Here is a 20,815-nt window from a genome sequence, read left to right on the forward strand (position 1 = left end):
ACTGAGTCACATGTCAGCTACAAACATTTAGATAGGTAAGTTAGTCTAGCCAGTTAAACTTCTAGTAATAATGCCCCAATACGGATTTTGTTAAGTCACTCTCACTCAGGATATGGTTAACAAAACTAAGTCTTGGTAAATGTGTAAAATTTAAGGAAATTCCCTGCAATACTGCTCCATGGCAAAATGAGTGTAATTGCATGAAATGTTTTATAAATGTTTATTTCTCTCCACAGTCAGGGAGGGGCCTAAAATGTTTTGCCAGTGAGGTGGGGGCGCACCCCAACAAAATCTCAGTTAGGGCCCCCAAAAGGCATGTTAAGATCCAAATGAACATCAGAACATAAACAGAGGGGGACCTGGGACTTCATCCACAAATCATCTCAGAGTCAGTGTTGATCTAGGACGTGTCTCATCTTATTCTTGTTGTAAACTGCAAAACTGATCCGAGAGGAACACTTCTACTCTGACACAGTTGATACGTAAGGCCCCAGGTTAGATTGAATGTTGACACTTGACCCCTGGGGATGAGTGGGGTTATATGGGTATCAAACTTCATGCTAATGAATTTACCTGGAGTTGGAGTGATGAGTTATTGCTGACGCGGATGACGCAGAGGCTCAAGTGTTTCCACTGTACGAGATATCTGTGGAATGGTACAGACAGTATACAGGTCAGAGGTGAAAAGTATATTATATGCAAATAAGACGATTGGGATGTTGAGCTGACAATAGTGGCTTGCTCAATCTTTACATATATCCCTCCTTTCTTCCTTCCTAAAAGTAATCACTGATTATAAATAACTACAAGGGTTAAACCCATGTAGTGCAGCACTTGGTTTGACCTGCCCAATCCTGTCTAAGCAGTGATAGCTTTATTGAGGGAGGAAGGAGTTGGGCAGTAATTAGTACCAAATATCTCAGTTCTCCCAAAGTGCACCCATTAAATTCTCAGCATGTAGAGGAAATATGGTTCAAAGTCATTTTAGGCCATGCATGTGCAAATCTAAATGCTTTTACACATATGGCAAATGATATTATGTGCGCCCTTCAGGAGAAGTGAGTGTTTGATGTCATTAAACTGAATTGAAATCATGATCATTAGTTATTTGTTACACAGACATCCTACCAAAATATGTACAAATATTTACAGGCCACTCAAAACGACAAATGAATAAAGACTACAAACGAAATGCTTCACCCACATATTAAACATATTCAACGTATGTCTACATGAACAACTAGTGATATTCAGATAATATATGCTATTTCAGTTGTCATTGATTGGCATTTCCCCTCATCCCAATTCACATGTTATGTCTACATCGTGTACAACCATTCCATCTAACTGCATAATAGGCCTGCCAACATTGGACAAGTGCCGGAGAAAAAACAGTCACATGCTAGATCAAACAGTGAAATACCAAAGTTTGGCGGGATGTCATCTAGAATGTGGAAATTTAAGGCCATATGCAAGGGGTCAAAGGTCACAATTGGCCAGAATGGGAAGTATCATCAATAACCAGACACTGGATGCATTATTAGTATATTTATTTACCACAAATTGTCAGATATAGTTTTAGTAGTTCATGAATGTCTTTGGACAGGAAAGTTGTGGTTAGCTAATGGGCCACTTTCAACAAAAAGGAGAAAAGAAAGGTTTGTTTTTTGTATAAAAGCTAAAAATTACTAAATGTTTTCTGATAGGGTATCCTACATCAAAGGAGAATTGTCCTTAGTGGTGCTGCAGACCACCAAAATGTACATTTCCATAACTGTACAGGCAAAAGATTATTAGGGTAATTCATGCATGTTTGTCTGATAAAGCATTCAGTCATTCTGGTAAATTAAAGGGTATTTCACCTGCATGTGTTACATTCTGGGCCTAAAGATAAGAAATTGGACCGTTGACCCATTGATCATTCTAAAATCCAGATGACCTCCACCCATATGGTGTTCATCACCCTATCATTTCATATAGCATGGATGACTGACTGCAAAAATTAAGGGAAATGACACTGAAATATAATTTGGTGAAAGGTTTTCATTACACTACTTTTGAAATGTGAAGAAAAGTCTTACATTTTAGATTGGAAGGTCACATCCTTTCACTTCAATTAGATGGCATGTGTATGTTAAAATTATATTTACAGGATTTTTGGCATGTCATGTGTAAAATGTAATGCTATAACAAATAAATCTTACCAGTCACAACGGTGTCAATGAATTGTTGGAGTCACGTTCCAGATTGCAGATGATTTTTAAGGCAAATGGAGACTGATTAGATTAACCTTGATTTATAAATAACTACTTAATATTATTTGTAGCTCAGTAATTCACTCACAGTTCACCCTTGATCGATCACAGTCTTTATGCTCTAGAACACAGCAAAGGAGTCAATCTATGATTTCAAGCACTTATAACGAGCACCTAGACTACACACACCTGTGTAGCATTGACTGCACTTCTTCTTGCACTAATGTGTGGTCAATTAGACATTAATGACAAGAAATGACTAGACACCTTGTAAATACTTGACTTAACCATTGTGTATTCTTAACATTCTGTTTACTCCCCTTGTTCCAAGGGTCAAAAATTACCCGCATTCACTGAACCACTCAAATAAAGCAATAAAGTCCAAATCTATTTTGAATGAATAAACAACCTGTCATTCATCACAAACTTTGTGAATATCTGGGGTTTCCAGAAAAACTGTATTTAGTCAGTGGACACCACTTGTTTTTATTACAACACACCTGTCATTATTGTTTTCTTTACTAAAGTAGAGGTTTATTATTATTATTATTATTAAGGTATTGCAAAGGTATAAACCATTTTTTTTTCAAGAGAGAGCACTTGTGTAGCCTAAGACAGTAGCAGAAATGTGCAGAAAGTAGTTTTGAAATAATTTTATTGAAGGGAACAATAACAGTCTTGAGCTTTTTTGAAAAAATTGTGATATATTCTGATATACAAGTACAATGAGGAAGTCTTCTCTAGTCTTCTCCCATTTTTTTTTTACCATTGTCCTCACCTGCAAGGTGTATAAACAACAAGAATAAATAAGAATAAAATAAGATAATAGATACAAAACAAAAATGTGATGACCATAAATCAATCAACTCTAATTAGCACATGTAGGACAGTATGCAAGTGTGTGTGCGTGGACTTTGCAGATGTATTTCTCACATGTGCAGCACATAGCATTTGTTTTACAGCTGTTCTTTGGGGGGCAGAATTGGCATCTCCTCCTCTTGCCTGCCCCATCTGCAGCCTCAGGTGGATCAGGACAAGATTCAGCCCCCTAAACAGCTTTTTCAAGCACTGCAGAGGCTGCTGTGAGGTGGAGGCGCTCCCTTCTTTGAATGTGTGGGGTTATAAGTGCCTTTCCCAGCTGCTCCAAGAACACCTTCATGTTGTTTATTTTATCAGGTATCCAGGTATGGTTGATCTTGTTCAATATCCCGAAGGCATTGTATGAGGAAACATCAATGACATTATGGAGGATGACCAGGGGCCAGCGGGCAGTCATCCTCCCGCAGCTGTAAGTTCCAATCACCTTGTCCAGGTTGTCCACGCCTCCTTTGTTGTGGTTGTAGTCCAGGATGATGGCTGGCTTCCTGTCCTCATGATCACTGATCTCAGCCGTTTTGTGCAGTCTCCTCAGGAGGACCACATTCTTGTTCCTCTTTGGCAGTGCGTATCTGGTAGCAGGGAAGTATCTGGTAGCAGGGAAGTCAGACGCAGGAGAGCAGAACTCGGTAATAGCCAGAGCAGTTTAATAAAAAAACGTAACGGCATTAAAATTAACAAAGACATATGGGTAATATAACCCGTGGTGCACCAGAACACAAGTGCACAAGCACTTACAATAAACAATTACCGACAAGGACATGGGGGATACAGAGGGTTTTAAATACAACATGTAATTTGGGAATAAAAACCAGGTGTGTGTAAAACAAGACAAAACAAATGGAACATGAAAAATGGATCGGCGATGGCTATAAGAACGGTGACGTCGACCGCTGAACACCACCCGAACAAGGAGAGGCACCGACTTCGGCAGAAGTCGTGACAGTGGTGGTAAGGGTGAAGGCAAACTTTGATGAGAAGGCCTCTCCCCCCTTGTTGCGAGGAGTGCAGGGGGGAGCTAAGGCTTGTTCTTTCTAACTGTGCCAACCATGGTAATCTTCCTCTTCAGGAGCTGCTGGCTGAGTTCATAAGAGGTAAAGAAATTGTAACACGTGACATTGTGCCCCCTCAGTCCATCTGTCACATCAAGCACAAGCCGCATCCCCTGGTTCTTCTCCGGGCCTCCACTGGTCAGCTTCCCTTTGTAGACTCGACCCCGCCCTGTGCAACTGGGTACTGGACTTCCTGATGGGCCGCACCCAGGTGGTGAGGGTAGGTAACAACATCTCCACTCCGCTGATCCTCAACACTGGGGCCCCGCAAGGGTGCGTTCTGAGCCCTCTCCTGTACTCCCTGTTCACCCATGACTGCGTGGCCATGCACGCCTCCAACTCAATCATCAAGTTTGCAGACGACACTACAGTGGTAGGCTTGATTACCAACAACGACGAGCCTACAGGGAGGAGGTGAGGGCCCTCGGAGTGTGGTGTCAGGAAAATAACCTCACACTCAACGTGAACAAAACAAAGGAGATGATCGTGGACTTCAGGAAACAGCAGAGGGAGCACCCCCCTATCCACATCGACGGGACAGTAGTGGAGAGGGTAGTAAGTTTTAAGTTCCTCGGCGTACACATCACGGACAAACTGAATTGGTCCACCCACACAGACAGTGTGGTGAAGAAGGCGCAGCAGCGCCTCTTCAACCTCAGGAGGCTGAAGAAAATCGGCTTGTCACCAAAAGCCAACTTTTACCTGGGGGCATGCTTTGTAGACCATTCAAAGGCGTTCCGATACCTTGTCCCCAAGACAAAACCCACATGTTATGATAGCTTATAGACAGTAGTATGCAAATTTATGGACAAAGTTCCAATATTAAGATTTTGGAATAACATTTCTAGGGTTTATTTGCTGGTAATTGGAAACACGTCCCTTTCGAATTTCGTCCCCCATTCCTAAACACATCCATCCTATAGTGTAGGTTTTGAAGATTCATAATCTATGCTTGTAGTCATCAGAAGAAGATTGAGGAACGGTTGGTGGACCCAAGAAGTACAAGCCCCCACGCCATTCTCCAACCTCTGAAATGTTGTCTTTGATGTGTACATTTTGAAGTAGCCCTTAACATGTATTCTCTGTCTGTCTGGTAGAGTAGTGGTTATGGTGTTTGCTCCCCAAACCAGAGCTTGAGAGGTCAAATCCAGGGAGAGCAATTTTTAGACAGCCATTTTTGATGTTGCCTTTTGTGGGCATGAAAGAGCTAACTTGAGGTGTGTAGGGGGGTAGAGGGTAGTTCCCATCAAATAGCAAGAAATGAAGTGACACCTTGTGTAGAATGTCCTTTAATAGAGTTGTGATAACATATTATGTCGTGGAGTAACAATATAATCCTTGTCTGCAAAAGCCAACTTTTACCTGGGGGCATGCTTTGTAGACCATTCAAAGGCGTTCCGATACCTTGTCCCCAAGACAAAACCCACATGTTATGATAGCTTATAGACAGTAGTATGCAAATTTATGGACAAAGTTCCAATATTAAGATTTTGGAATAACATTTCTAGGGTTTATTTGCTGGTAATTGGAAACACGTCCCTTTCGAATTTCGTCCCCCATTCCTAAACACATCCATCCTATAGTGTAGGTTTTGAAGATTCATAATCTATGCTTGTAGTCATCAGAAGAAGATTGAGGAACGGTTGGTGGACCCAAGAAGTACAAGCCCCCACGCCATTCTCCAACCTCTGAAATGTTGTCTTTGATGTGTACATTTTGAAGTAGCCCTTAACATGTATTCTCTGTCTGTCTGGTAGAGTAGTGGTTATGGTGTTTGCTCCCCAAACCAGAGCTTGAGAGGTCAAATCCAGGGAGAGCAATTTTTAGACAGCCATTTTTGATGTTGCCTTTTGTGGGCATGAAAGAGCTAACTTGAGGTGTGTAGGGGGGTAGAGGGTAGTTCCCATCAAATAGCAAGAAATGAAGTGACACCTTGTGTAGAATGTCCTTTAATAGAGTTGTGATAACATATTATGTCGTGGAGTAACAATATAATCCTTGTCTGCAAAAGCCAACTTTTACCTGGGGGCATGCTTTGTAGACCATTCAAAGGCGTTCCGATACCTTGTCCCCAAGACAAAACCCACATGTTATGATAGCTTATAGACAGTAGTATGCAAATTTATGGACAAAGTTCCAATATTAAGATTTTGGAATAACATTTCTAGGGTTTATTTGCTGGTAATTGGAAACACGTCCCTTTCGAATTTCGTCCCCCATTCCTAAACACATCCATCCTATAGTGTAGGTTTTGAAGATTCATAATCTATGCTTGTAGTCATCAGAAGAAGATTGAGGAACGGTTGGTGGACCCAAGAAGTACAAGCCCCCACGCCATTCTCCAACCTCTGAAATGTTGTCTTTGATGTGTACATTTTGAAGTAGCCCTTAACATGTATTCTCTGTCTGTCTGGTAGAGTAGTGGTTATGGTGTTTGCTCCCCAAACCAGAGCTTGAGAGGTCAAATCCAGGGAGAGCAATTTTTAGACAGCCATTTTTGATGTTGCCTTTTGTGGGCATGAAAGAGCTAACTTGAGGTGTGTAGGGGGGTAGAGGGTAGTTCCCATCAAATAGCAAGAAATGAAGTGACACCTTGTGTAGAATGTCCTTTAATAGAGTTGTGATAACATATTATGTCGTGGAGTAACAATATAATCCTTGTCTGCAAAAGCCAACTTTTACCTGGGGGCATGCTTTGTAGACCATTCAAAGGCGTTCCGATACCTTGTCCCCAAGACAAAACCCACATGTTATGATAGCTTATAGACAGTAGTATGCAAATTTATGGACAAAGTTCCAATATTAAGATTTTGGAATAACATTTCTAGGGTTTATTTGCTGGTAATTGGAAACACGTCCCTTTCGAATTTCGTCCCCCATTCCTAAACACATCCATCCTATAGTGTAGGTTTTGAAGATTCATAATCTATGCTTGTAGTCATCAGAAGAAGATTGAGGAACGGTTGGTGGACCCAAGAAGTACAAGCCCCCACGCCATTCTCCAACCTCTGAAATGTTGTCTTTGATGTGTACATTTTGAAGTAGCCCTTAACATGTATTCTCTGTCTGTCTGGTAGAGTAGTGGTTATGGTGTTTGCTCCCCAAACCAGAGCTTGAGAGGTCAAATCCAGGGAGAGCAATTTTTAGACAGCCATTTTTGATGTTGCCTTTTGTGGGCATGAAAGAGCTAACTTGAGGTGTGTAGGGGGGTAGAGGGTAGTTCCCATCAAATAGCAAGAAATGAAGTGACACCTTGTGTAGAATGTCCTTTAATAGAGTTGTGATAACATATTATGTCGTGGAGTAACAATATAATCCTTGTCTGCAAAAGCCAACTTTTACCTGGGGGCATGCTTTGTAGACCATTCAAAGGCGTTCCGATACCTTGTCCCCAAGACAAAACCCACATGTTATGATAGCTTATAGACAGTAGTATGCAAATTTATGGACAAAGTTCCAATATTAAGATTTTGGAATAACATTTCTAGGGTTTATTTGCTGGTAATTGGAAACACGTCCCTTTCGAATTTCGTCCCCCATTCCTAAACACATCCATCCTATAGTGTAGGTTTTGAAGATTCATAATCTATGCTTGTAGTCATCAGAAGAAGATTGAGGAACGGTTGGTGGACCCAAGAAGTACAAGCCCCCACGCCATTCTCCAACCTCTGAAATGTTGTCTTTGATGTGTACATTTTGAAGTAGCCCTTAACATGTATTCTCTGTCTGTCTGGTAGAGTAGTGGTTATGGTGTTTGCTCCCCAAACCAGAGCTTGAGAGGTCAAATCCAGGGAGAGCAATTTTTAGACAGCCATTTTTGATGTTGCCTTTTGTGGGCATGAAAGAGCTAACTTGAGGTGTGTAGGGGGGTAGAGGGTAGTTCCCATCAAATAGCAAGAAATGAAGTGACACCTTGTGTAGAATGTCCTTTAATAGAGTTGTGATAACATATTATGTCGTGGAGTAACAATATAATCCTTGTCTGCAAAAGCCAACTTTTACCTGGGGGCATGCTTTGTAGACCATTCAAAGGCGTTCCGATACCTTGTCCCCAAGACAAAACCCACATGTTATGATAGCTTATAGACAGTAGTATGCAAATTTATGGACAAAGTTCCAATATTAAGATTTTGGAATAACATTTCTAGGGTTTATTTGCTGGTAATTGGAAACACGTCCCTTTCGAATTTCGTCCCCCATTCCTAAACACATCCATCCTATAGTGTAGGTTTTGAAGATTCATAATCTATGCTTGTAGTCATCAGAAGAAGATTGAGGAACGGTTGGTGGACCCAAGAAGTACAAGCCCCCACGCCATTCTCCAACCTCTGAAATGTTGTCTTTGATGTGTACATTTTGAAGTAGCCCTTAACATGTGTTCTCTGTCTGTCTGGTAGAGTAGTGGTTATGGTGTTTGCTCCCCAAACCAGAGCTTGAGAGGTCAAATCCAGGGAGAGCAATTTTTAGACAGCCATTTTTGATGTTGCCTTTTGTGGCCATGAAAGAGCTAACTTGAGGTGTGTAGGGGGGTAGAGGGTAGTTCCCATCAAATAGCAAGAAATGAAGTGACACCTTGTGTAGAATGTCCTTTAATAGAGTTGTGGTAAAGTATCAGTGATAAAAGTATAAATTATTTGACCTTCCATATTATTAAAAACCAGACAGCACAACTTTCTTGTTTGTTTATTTAAGTAATAGCCATGGGAACATTCCAACATTCAGACATAATTTACAAACAAATCATGTGTTTAGTAAGTCCGCTAGATCAGATGCAGTAGGAATGACCAGGGATGTTCTCTTGATAAGTGTGTGATTTGGACCATTTTCCTGTCCGGCTTAGCATTCGAAATGAAACAAGTACTTTTGGGTGCCAGGGAAACTGTACGGAGTAAAAAAATAAATATTTTCTTTAGAAATGTAGTGAAGTAAAATCAAAAGTTGTAAAGAAACAGAAAGAGTAAAAGTACAGATACAAAAAAACACAGATATAAACGGAATGTAGTGGAGTACTTTAAATACATTTTTGTTAAGTAATTTACACCACTGGACTTGAAAGGAACACCTCAATTACCTCGACTAACCGGGGCCCCGACACATTGACTCTGTACCGGTACCCCATGTATATAGCCTCGCTATTTTTATTTTACTGCTGCTCTTTATTTATTTGTAACTTTTATTTCTTAATTAACCAACAATTTCCTTTTTAGAAAAATATGTGTTAAGGGCTTGTAAGTCAGCATTTCACTATAAGGTCTACATATGTAGTATTCGGCGCATGTGACAATTAGATTTGTTACACATAAAAACATGTTGTGAACCTGGTGTGACATTATTGAAGCCGTGCTGACACCTAGTGGACATCAAGAGGACCTACACTACACACACATATACACACACACTATAACCTTAAAACAGATAGGATGCTTTACATACGTTGCTCTTTTTTATTAGACACTAATATATATGTCCAATAAACAGACGTTCAAAAGTCGCAATGTAAAGCAAAAACGACTGGAAAGTTCTTCAAAAGCAGCTGTAGTGAATCAAGCATCTTGGGGTTACCTGAAATAGGTCAAAGTATATATTTGAAATGTTCTAATTAATTTAATCTTTATTTAACTAGGCAAGATGAACTCAACAACACAACACAGACACAGTTTACCTGCTATGTCTGGGAAACAGGATTAACACCGAAAGAACTTGGCAAAATACAATGCATATTTCTGTACTACGAGTAGGTATATACAGTATCATCGGTAACAATTGTGTACAAGCCACCTAGCTAATAAAATACTGGGGCTTGCGGTCATTAGTTACATTTCAACCACAGCGATTCCCCAATTGAGGCGCAACAGAGTTCACCGGGGAATGCAGGAACACCGGAAATAATAACTAAACCAACGAACGAGAAATGGCGGAGGCTACCAGAACGAAGAGAGACATTTTTTCCGAGTTAAAAACGTAATTACAGAGCTCACTCCCAACCCGGTATGTCATTCTACTGTTATACGACTGTATGCGTTGTTTGTTGGCAACCTTGATATTTACGGAGTTTTTGGAACGGATTCCTGTTGGAACGTTCCACAAATTATACCCACCCCTGAGCGCATGCACTAATCGCCCAGGTGAGACCACCGTTTACATGCTGTTATACCATACAGTACAAACACACGATAGAGATTCTACAATAGCCTCACTTTAGGAGGAAGTGCCAACTGATAAACGTAGTAAACCGATCCCTGTGTCAGGCATTCTGTCATACTAGTAGTACTGTACTTTACAAGGTTATCTCTCTCGTTCTCTCTCTCTCAGGGTGATGGAGGGAGAAGAGGAGTTGTTGGACCTGAGTCACCTGTCAGAGGCAGAGCAGTCTTCCATCTTGGAAGTGTTGCTAAGGGACTCTGAGCTGCGTTCCCGTGATGAAGGTCGTTTAAGGTAAGAGGTGATTATTATTTAACCCTTTAGGTCCCTTATGGGCATCAAGTTGACTGTTTGATTGAGTGACGTTTTTCCAAATATAGAGGTCTGTCAAACCCAGGGGCTGTTAATGTTATCCACAGAGGGCCAGTGTGGGTGCAAGCTTTTTTTTGCCCAGCACTTGATTCATATAACTAAACATTGTTTTATTTGACATTTTAGTCATTTATCAGACCCATTTTTCTAAGATGACTCAGTCAGTGCATTCAACTAAGTTTGGTTGTGAAAACAACCACATCTGACTGTCATTGCAAGTAACCTTCATTAATAAGTGGTAATATAAATGATATTATAATAAACTGGGTGGTTCGAGCCTGAATGCTGTTTGGCTGACAGCTGTGGTGTTTCAGACCATATACCACAGGTATGACAAAACAATTATTTTTACTGCTCTAATTATGTTGGTAACCGGTTTATAATAGCAATAACCACGGCTAAGGGATTTATCCAGGCACTCCGCGTTGCGTCTTGACTGAGAACAGCCCTTAGCCGTGGTATATTGGCCATATACCACACACCCTTGGGCCTTATTGCTTAAATATAGGGAACATGATGTTTAACCTTCAGGGCCCTGCAGCAGAAAGAGGCAGACCCAGTGCGTTTGAGGTCACTGTCAGGGGTGTGGTTTAATGAGGAGAGAAGCAAACGCCACCGAGACACGAAGAACGGCGTTGACATCGTACAGGCCTCCATACGACGCAGGAAGCCAAGAACAGGTCAGACTACACACACACACCAATAATAACCAAGAAGCAGGACATCTGGTATTGATTAATTTATTGATTGACAGATTTGCCTCTGAGTGGGGTGTTTAACGGGCAGACAGAAGATGCTCCTCCCACTAACAACAAAGACCCAACTTCTCAGATAAATGACAAGAAAGACGAGGATGACAAGAGAAGGTAAAGGCATTTATAATAAAGAGGGGTTGGATTGTGCTGTTATATGTACAGTTGAAGTTTGAAGTTTACATACACTTAGGTTGGAGTCATTAAAACTCGTTTTTTCAACCACTTCACAAATTTCTTTTTAACAAACTATAGCAAGTCGGTTAGGACATCTACTTTGTGCATGACACAAGTAATTTTTCCAACAATTGTTTACAGGCAGATTATTTCACTTATAATTCATTGTATCACAATTCCAGTGGATCAGAAATTTACATACACTAAGTGTCACGTTCTGACCATAGTTCTTGTGTGTTTTGCTTGTTTTAGTGTTGGTCAGGACGTGAGCTGGGTGGGCATTCTATGTTGTGTGTCTAGTTTGTCTGTTTCTATGTTTGGCCTAATATGGTTCTCAATCAGAGGCAGATGTTTTGTGTTGTCTCTGATTGGGAATCATATTTAGGTGGCTTGTTTTGTGTTGGGATTTTGTGGGTGGTTGTTTTCTGTCTCTGTGTTTTCTCTGCACCAGATAGGGCTGTTTCGGTTTGCCACGTTTGTTATTTGTAAGTGTTCACAGTTTCGTCTTGTTTATTAAAAACATGTTGAACATGAGCTACGCTGCGTCTTGGTTCGATCCCTGCTACACCTCCTCTTCAGACGAAGAGGAGGAAGGCTGCCGCTACACTAAGTTGACTGTGCCTTCAAACAGCTTGGAAAGTTCCAGAAAATTATGTCATGGCTTTAGAAGCTTCTGATATGCTAATTTACATAATTTGAGTCAATTGGAGGTGTACCTGTGGATGTATTTCAAGGTCTACCTTCAAACTCAGTGCCTCTTTGCTTGACATCATGGGAAAATCAAAAGGAAATCAGCCAAGGCCTCATAAACATTGTAGACCTCCACAAGTCTGGTTCATCCTTGGGAGCAATTTCCAAACGTCTGAAGGTACCACGTTCATCTGTACAAACAATAGTACGCAAGTATAAACACCATGGGACCACGCACCCGTCATACCGCTTAGGAAGGAGACTTGTTCTGTCTCCTAGAGAATAACGTAATTTCGTGCGAAAAGTGCAAATCAATCCCAGAACAACAGCAAAGGATATTGTGAAGATGCTGGAGGAAACAGGTACAACATTATCTATATCCACAGTAAAACGAGTCCTATATATTGACATAACCTGAAAGGCCGCTCAGCAAGTAAGAAGCCACTGCTCCAAAACCGCCATAAAAAAGCCAGACTACGGTTTGCAACTGCACATGGGGACAAAGATCATACTTTTTGGAGAAATGTCCTCTGGTCTGATGAAATAAAAATAGAACTGTTTGGCCATAATAACCATCGTTATGTTTGGAGGAAAAAGGGGGAGACTTGCAAGCCGAAGAACATCCCAACCGTGAAGTACGGGAGTGGCAGCATCATGTTGTGGGGGTGCTTTGCTGCAGGAGGGACTGGTGCACTTCACAAAATAGATGGCATCATGAGGAGGAAAATTTATATGGATATAATGAAGCAACATCTCAAGACATCAGTCAGGAAGTTAAAACTTGGTCGCAAATGGTTCTTTCAAATGGACAATGACCCCAAGCATACTTCCAAAGTTGTGGCAAAATGGCTTAAGGGCAACAAAGTCAAGGTATTGGAGTGGCCATCGCAATGCCCTGACCTCAATCCCATAGACAATTTGTGGGCAGAACTGAAAAAGCGTTTGCGAGCAAGGAGGCCTACAAACCTGACTCAGTTACACCAGCTCTGTCAGGAGGAATGGGCCAAAATTCACCCAACTTATTGTGGGAAGCTTGTGGAAGGCTACCCGAAATGTTTGACCCAAGTTAAACAATTTAAAGGCAATGCTACCAAATACTAATTGAGTGTATGTAAACTTCTGACCCACTGGGAATGTGATGAAAGAAATAAAAGCTTAAATAAATCATTCTCTCTACTATTATTCTGACATTTCACATTCTTAAAATAAAGTGGTGATCCTAACTGACCTAAGACAGGGATTTTGTACAAGGATTAAATGTCAGGATTTGTGAAAAACGGAGTTTAAATGTATTTGGCTCAGGTGTATGTAAACTTCCGACTTCAACTGTGTGTTTGTGTTTTTACACATCCACCCCAATTCTGATGTATTGAAATATGTGATACATACAGTATCTGATCTTTTCCCCAATGTGTAAACAGCAAACAGCACGTAGAATCTGATCTTTTGAGTTCTGAGTCATACCACATTCCCGTCACCCTCTTATTTTTTTTTTAAATGGCTTAAAAGTCAAACTAGTACTGTATTTGTCAACCATCCAACATTTTCAAGAAGCAGGAGCATTGCATCTGTGTGCTATTTGAGAGGCTACATCAGTGTGAATGTGCAAATCTGATATGATTCACATGTAGAACTGAGTGTGGACTTTCAAACAAAAATATCAGATATGTAAAGATAATGCTTAAAGAAGTGCATGTATGGTTGAAGGAGTACTTGTATGTGGTTTTAATGTATGTCGTTTTAGTTTTAAAATTTCAGTTACAGGAGTCAAAATCATCTCACACCTACACCCATACCCAGAACCAGGAGCCCAAACACACAGGTTAGTCGTGTGTGTGTGTGTGTGTAGGAGGAGGAGGATTGTCTGTCTAGTTGTGGAGAGGTAATCTCTCTCCTCTCTTCCAGAGTCTCCAGGACAGCAACAGCATCTCATCTTCAGGTACACATTCCTCCCTGTCTCTCTCTTCACCCCCCCCCCCCCCCCGTTCATTTCTCTCGCCCTCCTCTACTGCACTTTCCCTCTCCCATACTGTCTGATTTAATGTGTTTGTGTCTGCGCCTTCCAGAGTATTACAGCAGGAGGAATGTACACAGAGAGGAGACAGGGGAGGGAACACTGCAGGTACAGTCTACAGACACTCAATCCTTGTTTGGGGATAACGTTTTATTCTACTATTGCCTCTTTCTGTTCTAGAAACATGCTGACTGTGTGTGTGTGGGTGTGTATTCCCATCTGTGTGTGTAGGACTCAGAGGACACAAACTCGGTGTCCAGTGGTGTGACAGATGCTGATCCGACACCTCTAAGGCCTGGGAGCTCAGTCAGCAGTCTACAGTCTAACTACACAGTGAGCCACATACACACATACATACCTACAGTTGAAGTCGGAAGTTTACATACACTTTAGCCAAATGCATTTAAACTCAGTTTTTCACAATTCCTGACATTTAATCCTTGTAAAGATTCCCTGTCTTAGGTCAGTTTAGGATCACCACTTTGTTTTAAGAATGTGAAATGTCAGAATAATAGTAGAGAGAATGATTTATTTAAGCTTTTATTTCTTTCATCACATTCCCAGTGGGTCAGAAGTTCACATACACTCAATTAGTATTTGGTAGCATTGCCTTTAAATTGTTTAACTTGGGTCAAACGTTTCGGGTAGCCTTCCACAAGCTTCCCACAATAAGTTGGGTGAATTTTGGCCCATTCCTCCTGACAGAGCTGGTGTAACTGAGTCAGGTTTGTAGGCCTCCTTGCTCGCAAACGCTTTTTCAGTTCTGCCCACAAATTTTCTATGGGATTGAGGTCAGGGCTTTGTGATGGCCACTCCAATACCTTGACTTTGTTGTCCTTAAGCCATTTTGCCACAACTTTGGAAGTATCCTTGGGGTCATTGTTCATTTGGAAGACCCATTTGCGACCAAGCTTTAACTTCCTGACCGATGTCTTGAGATGTTGCTTCATTATATCCATATAATTTTTCCTCCTCATGATGCCATCTATTTTGTGAAGTGCACCAGTCCCTCCTGCAGCAAAGCACCCCCACAACATGATGATGCCACTCCTGTACTTCACGGTTGGGATGTTCTTCGGCTTGCAAGTCTCCCCCTTTTCCCTCCAAACATAACGATGGTCATTATGGCCAAACAGTTCTATTTTTGTTTCATCAGACCAGAGGACATTTCTCCAAAAAGTACGACCTTTGTCCCCATGTGCAGTTGCAAACTGTAGTCTGGCTTTTTTATGGCGGTTTTGGAGCAGTGGCTTCTTACTTGCTGAGCGGCCTTTCAGGTTATGTCAATATATAGGACTCGTTTTACTGTGGATATAGATAATTTTGTACCTGTTTCCTCCAGCATCTTCACAAGATCCTTTGCTGTTGTTCTGGGATTGATTTGCACTTTTCGCACGAAATTACGTTATTCTCTAGGAGACAGAACAAGTCTCCTTCCTGAGCGGTATGACGGGTGCGTGGTCCCATGGTGTTTATACTTACGTACTACTGTTTGTATAGATGAATGCGGTACCTTCAGGCATTTGTAAATTCCTCCCAAGAATGAACCAGATTTGTGGAGGTCTACAATTTGTTTTCTGAGGTCTGGGCTGATTTCTTTTGATTTTGCCATGATGTCAAGCAAAGAGGCATTGAGTTTGAAGGTAGGCCTTGAAATACATCCACAGGTACACCTCCAATTGACTCAAATTATGTCAATTAGCCTATCAGAAGCTTCTAAGCCATGACATCATTTTCTGTAATTTTCCAAGTGTAACGGCAGCCTTCCTCCTCTTCAAGAGAAGAGAAGGTGTAGCAGGGATCGGACCAACACGCAGCGTAGCCAGTGCTCAACATGTTTAATTACGAATAACGTGAACACTTACAACAATACAAAATAACAAAATGTGGCAAACCGATACAGCCCTATCTGGTGCAGAGAAAACACAAAGACAGGAAACAACCACCCATAATCCCCAACACAAAACAAGCCACCTAAATATGATTCCCAATCAGAGACAACACAAAACACCTGCCTCTGATTGGGAACCATATTAGGCCAAACAGAGAAACAGACAAACTAGACACACGACATAGAATGCCCACCCAGCTCACGTCCTGACCAACACTAAAACAAGCAAAACACACAAGAACTATGGTCAGAACGTGACAGTACCCCCCTCCTGAGGTGCGGACTCCGAACGCACCCCCTAAAACTCTAGGGGAGGGTCTGGGTGGGCATCTGTCCGTGGTGGCGGCTCCGGCGCTGGACGAGGACACCACTCCACCATTGTCTTTGTCCCCCTCCTTAGCGTGCTTTGAGTGGCGACCCTCGCCGCCGACCTTGGCCTAGGAACCCTCACAAAGGGCCCCATCAGACTGAGGAGACAGCTTCAGACCGAGAGGTAGCTTCGAACCGAGAGGTAGCTTCGAACCGAGAGGTAGCTTCGAACCGAGAGGTGGCTTCGAACCGAGAGGTGGCTTCGGACCGAGAGGTGGCTTCGGACCGAGAGGTGGCTTCGGACCGAGAGGTGGCTTCGGACCGAGAGGTGGCTTCGGACCGAGAGGTGGCTTCGGACCGAGAGGTGGCTTCGGACCGAGAGGTGGCTTCGGACCGAGAGGTGGCTTCGGACCGAGAGGTGGCTTCGGACCGAGAGGTGGCTTCGGACCGAGAGGTGGCTTCGGACCGAGAGGTGGCTTCGGACCGAGAGGTGGCTTCGGACCGAGAGGTGGCTTCGGACCGAGAGGTGGCTTCGGACCGAGAGGTGGCTTCGGACCGAGAGGTGGCTTCGGACCGAGAGGTGGCTTCGGACCGAGAGGTGGCTTCGGACCGAGAGGTGGCTTCGGACCGAGAGGTGGCTCCGGACCGGAGGGCGGCTCCGGACTGGAGGGCGGCTCCGGACTGGAGGGCGGCTCCGGACTGGAGGGCGGCTCCGGACTGGAGGGCGGCTCCGGACTGGAGGGCGGCTCCGGACTGGAGGGCGGCTCCGGACTGGAGGGCGGCTCCGGACTGGAGGGCGGCTCATGACTGGCGGGCGGCTCTGGCGGCTCCTGACTGGCTGGCGGCTCTGGCGGCTCCTGACTGGCTGGCGGCTCTGGCGGCTCCTGACTGGCTGGCGGCTCTGGCGGCTCCTGACTGGCTGGCGGCTCTGGCGGCTCCTGACTGGCTGGTGGCTCCAGACTGGCTGGCGGCTCTGGCGGCTCCTGACTGGCTGGCGGCTCCTGACTGGCGGGCGGCTCTGGCGGCTCCTGACTGACGGGCGGCTCTGGCGGCTCCTGACTGACGGGCGGCTCTGGCGGCTCCTGACTGACGGGCGGCTCTGGCGGCTCCTGACTGACGGGCGGCTCTGGCGGCTCCTGACTGACGGGCGGCTCTGGCGGCGCTGGGCAGGCGGGCAGCTCAGACGGCGCTGGGCAGGCGGGCAGCTCAGACGGCGCTGGGCAGGCGGGCAGCTCAGACGGCGCTGAGCAGGCGGGCAGCTCAGACGGCGCTGGGCAGGCGGGCAGCTCAGACGGCGCTGGGCAGGCGGGCAGCTCAGACGGCGCTGAGCAGACGGGCAGCGCAGACGGCGCTGGGCAGACGGCCGACTCTGACCTGCTGAGGCGCACAGTAGGCCTGGTGCGTGGTGCCGGAACTGGTGGTACCGGTTTGTAAACACGCACCTCAAGGCTAGTGCGGGGAGCAGGAACAGGGCACACTCGACTCTCGAGGCGCACTATAAGCCTGGTGCGTGGTACCGGCACTGGTGGTACCGGGCTGAGGGCACGCACCTCAGGGCGAGTGCGGGGAGAAGGAACAGTGCGTACAGGGCTCTGGAGACGCACAGGAGGCTTGGTGCGTGGTGCCGGAACTGGTGGTACCGGGCTGGAGACACGCACCACAGGGCGAGTGCGTGGAGGAGGAACAGGGCTCTGGAGACGCACTGGAAGCCTGGTGCGTGGTGTGGGCACTGGTGGTACTGGGCTGATGACAGGAGAGCTAGTACGTGGGGCTGCCACGGGAGAGCTGGTGCGCTGAGCTGGCACAGGACGTGCAGGGCTAGGGAGGCGCACAGGAGTTCTGGTGCGTAAGGCTGGCACAGTCTTCACCAGACGGCTAGCCCGCACCTCAGGACGAGTATGGAGAGCTGACTCAGGTGATATCAAATCCCTGACACGCTCCATCGGGCAGATGTTGTGCCTCATGCACCAAACCAGCAAATCCCTCATTTCTCTCTCCTCCAATTTCCCCATTAGATCCTTCACAGTCTCTACTTCGCTCACCTCCAATGCCGCCCTCACCGGCTCTGGTTCCATCCTTGGCTCCTTACGGTAAGCAGGGGGAGTTGGCTCAAGTCTCCTACTTGACCCAGCTACACTCCCCTTTAGTCCCCCCCCCAAGACATTTTTTGGGTTTCTTCTCGGGCTTCCTAACGCGTCGTGCTAACCTCATTCACCGGTATCCCTCTGCACATTGCTCCATGGAATCCCAGGCGGGCTCCGGCACTCTCCCTGGGTCGATCGACCACCTGTCTATTTCCTCCCAAGTGGTATAACCCAGATCCTGCTCACGCTGCCGAGCTAGCTCCTCAAAACGCCGCCTCTCCGCTTTCGCTGCCTCCAGCTCCGCTTTGGGGCGGCGATATTCCTCTGGCTCTGTCCAGGGTCCTTTACCGTCCAGCTCGTCCTCCCATGTCCATTCCTGAACTCGCTGCTGCCCGTAGCCACGCTGCTTGGTCCGAGTTTGGTGGGTGGTTCTGTAACGGCAGCCTTCCTCCTCTTCAAGAGAAGAGAAGGTGTAGCAGGGATCGGACCAACATGCAGCGTAGCCAGTGCTCAACATGTTTAATTACGAATAACGTGAACACTTACAACAATACAAAATAACAAAATGTGGCAAACCGATACAGCCCTATCTGGTGCAGAGAAAACACAAAGACAGGAAACAATCCCCAACACAAAACAAGCCACCTAAATATGATTCCCAATCAGAGACAACACAAAACACCTGCCTCTCATTGGGAACCATATTAGGCCAAACATAGAAACAGACAAACTAGACACACATTATAGAATGCCCACCCTGCTCACGTCCTGACCAACACTAAAACAAGCAAAACACACAAGAACTATGGTCAGAACGTGACACCAAGCTGTTTAAAGGCACAGTCAACTTAGTGTATGTAAACTTCTGACCCACTGGAATTGTGATACAGTGAAATAATCTGTCTGTAAACAATTGTTGGGAAAATTACTTGCGTCATGCACAAAGTAGATGTCCTAACCGACTTGCCAAAACTATAGTTTGTTAACAAGACATTTGTGGAGTGGTTGAAAAACGAGTTTTAAAGACTCCAACCTAAGTATATGTAAACTTCAAACTTCAACTGTACATACATACAAAACATGTGTGTGTGTGTGTATGTAGTTGAGTGGCAGTATGATGAGTCTGTTCAGTTCGGGGGAGTTCGGAGCAGTGGAGGTGAAAGGGCGTGTCCTATTCTCATTGGACTATGACACTCAGAGGGAGGAGCTGCAGATCAGAGTGTGTCGCTGTGAAGACCTGGCCGCCGCACGCAAGAACCACTCCGACCCGTAAGTAAAGTAGGGTTGCTGTTTCGAGGATGCTTACAGGCATCATTGATGTGAACTATCCCTTTGAGAAGCACTTGATTTGTGTTAAGACGTGTGTGTGTGTGTGCGTGTGTTGTAGGTATGTGAAGGCATATCTCCTGCCTGATAAGTCATCTCACAGTAAGAAGAAAACATCAGTGAAGAAAAAGACTCTCAACCCAGTCTTTGACCAGACACTGAAAGTGAGAGCACACACACTCTCTTTCTCGATTCCTTTCCCTCAGCATCTGTCTTGTTTGTTACCTCTCTCTGTCTACTTGCCGGTCTGTTTTCTGTCTGTCTTGTCTGATGTACATGTGAATGTATGAATCACTTGTGTCTCTCAGTATAATTGTGTTTGTTTCAGTATAAGATCAGTGTGTCAGAGGTGCGTGGAAGGACTCTGAACCTGTCTGTGTGGCACGCTGCCCCCCTGGGCAGAAACCTGTTCCTAGGAGAGGTGGAGCTTGAGCTGGCTCACTGGGACTGGAAACATACACGCTCTGACTGGTACCAGCTACAGCCACGGGTAAGAGCTGGTATACACACACACACACAACACAACACAACAGCGCATGCAGTAAGTCTTGCATTGTATGTGGTCTTAACTGGCCAGGAGAAGAGAAGGTGCTGAGAATTTCAACTAACTCTTATGTAACCCTTCTAACCTAATCTCTCTTCTCTTCAATCTCCCGCTCTCCTCTTTTTCTGTTCTCTCTCTCTCAGGTCCAGTGTAGTCCAGAGTCTATCAGTAGTCGAGGAAACATCCTGCTCTCTATCAAGTTCATCCCAGTAGGGTCCGAGGGTAAACTGAGCTCACTACGCTCGTCACACACACCCAGCACTTTCTTCCACTTTCTCTCCTTCTCTCTCTCATACTCACTCACTCTCTCTGTCTGAACTTATTCTGAACAT

At 44.5% G+C, this 20,815-nt stretch overlaps 1 protein-coding gene across 3 annotated transcripts in view; it reads left to right on the forward strand.

The window, feature by feature from the left end:
* Window positions 1–20,815, forward strand: part of sytl1 (synaptotagmin-like 1) — a 29,694-nt gene that overhangs the window by 7,750 nt on the left and 1,129 nt on the right. The window contains exons 3-14 of one of the 3 annotated variants that reach the window (XM_038966739.1): window positions 10,284–10,308; window positions 10,496–10,618; window positions 11,228–11,376; window positions 11,451–11,562; window positions 14,074–14,137; window positions 14,221–14,254; window positions 14,382–14,437; window positions 14,561–14,662; window positions 19,716–19,882; window positions 20,001–20,103; window positions 20,268–20,429; window positions 20,627–20,705. In XM_038966739.1, coding sequence (XP_038822667.1) covers window positions 10,500–10,618; window positions 11,228–11,376; window positions 11,451–11,562; window positions 14,074–14,137; window positions 14,221–14,254; window positions 14,382–14,437; window positions 14,561–14,662; window positions 19,716–19,882; window positions 20,001–20,103; window positions 20,268–20,429; window positions 20,627–20,705 — 1,147 coding nt within the window. In that variant the 5' untranslated portion in view covers window positions 10,284–10,308; window positions 10,496–10,499. Of the gene's footprint in view, window positions 1–9,963; window positions 10,172–10,283; window positions 10,309–10,495; window positions 10,619–11,227; window positions 11,377–11,450; window positions 11,563–14,073; window positions 14,138–14,220; window positions 14,255–14,381; window positions 14,438–14,560; window positions 14,663–19,715; window positions 19,883–20,000; window positions 20,104–20,267; window positions 20,430–20,626; window positions 20,706–20,815 lie in introns of those variants that run through there. The other 2 variants (XM_038966740.1, XM_038966738.1) reach the window with 2 other exon arrangements.

This window comes from Salvelinus namaycush, chromosome 27, assembly GCF_016432855.1.
Source record: "Salvelinus namaycush isolate Seneca chromosome 27, SaNama_1.0, whole genome shotgun sequence".
In the NCBI taxonomy this organism is placed as follows: domain Eukaryota; kingdom Metazoa; phylum Chordata; class Actinopteri; order Salmoniformes; family Salmonidae; genus Salvelinus; species Salvelinus namaycush.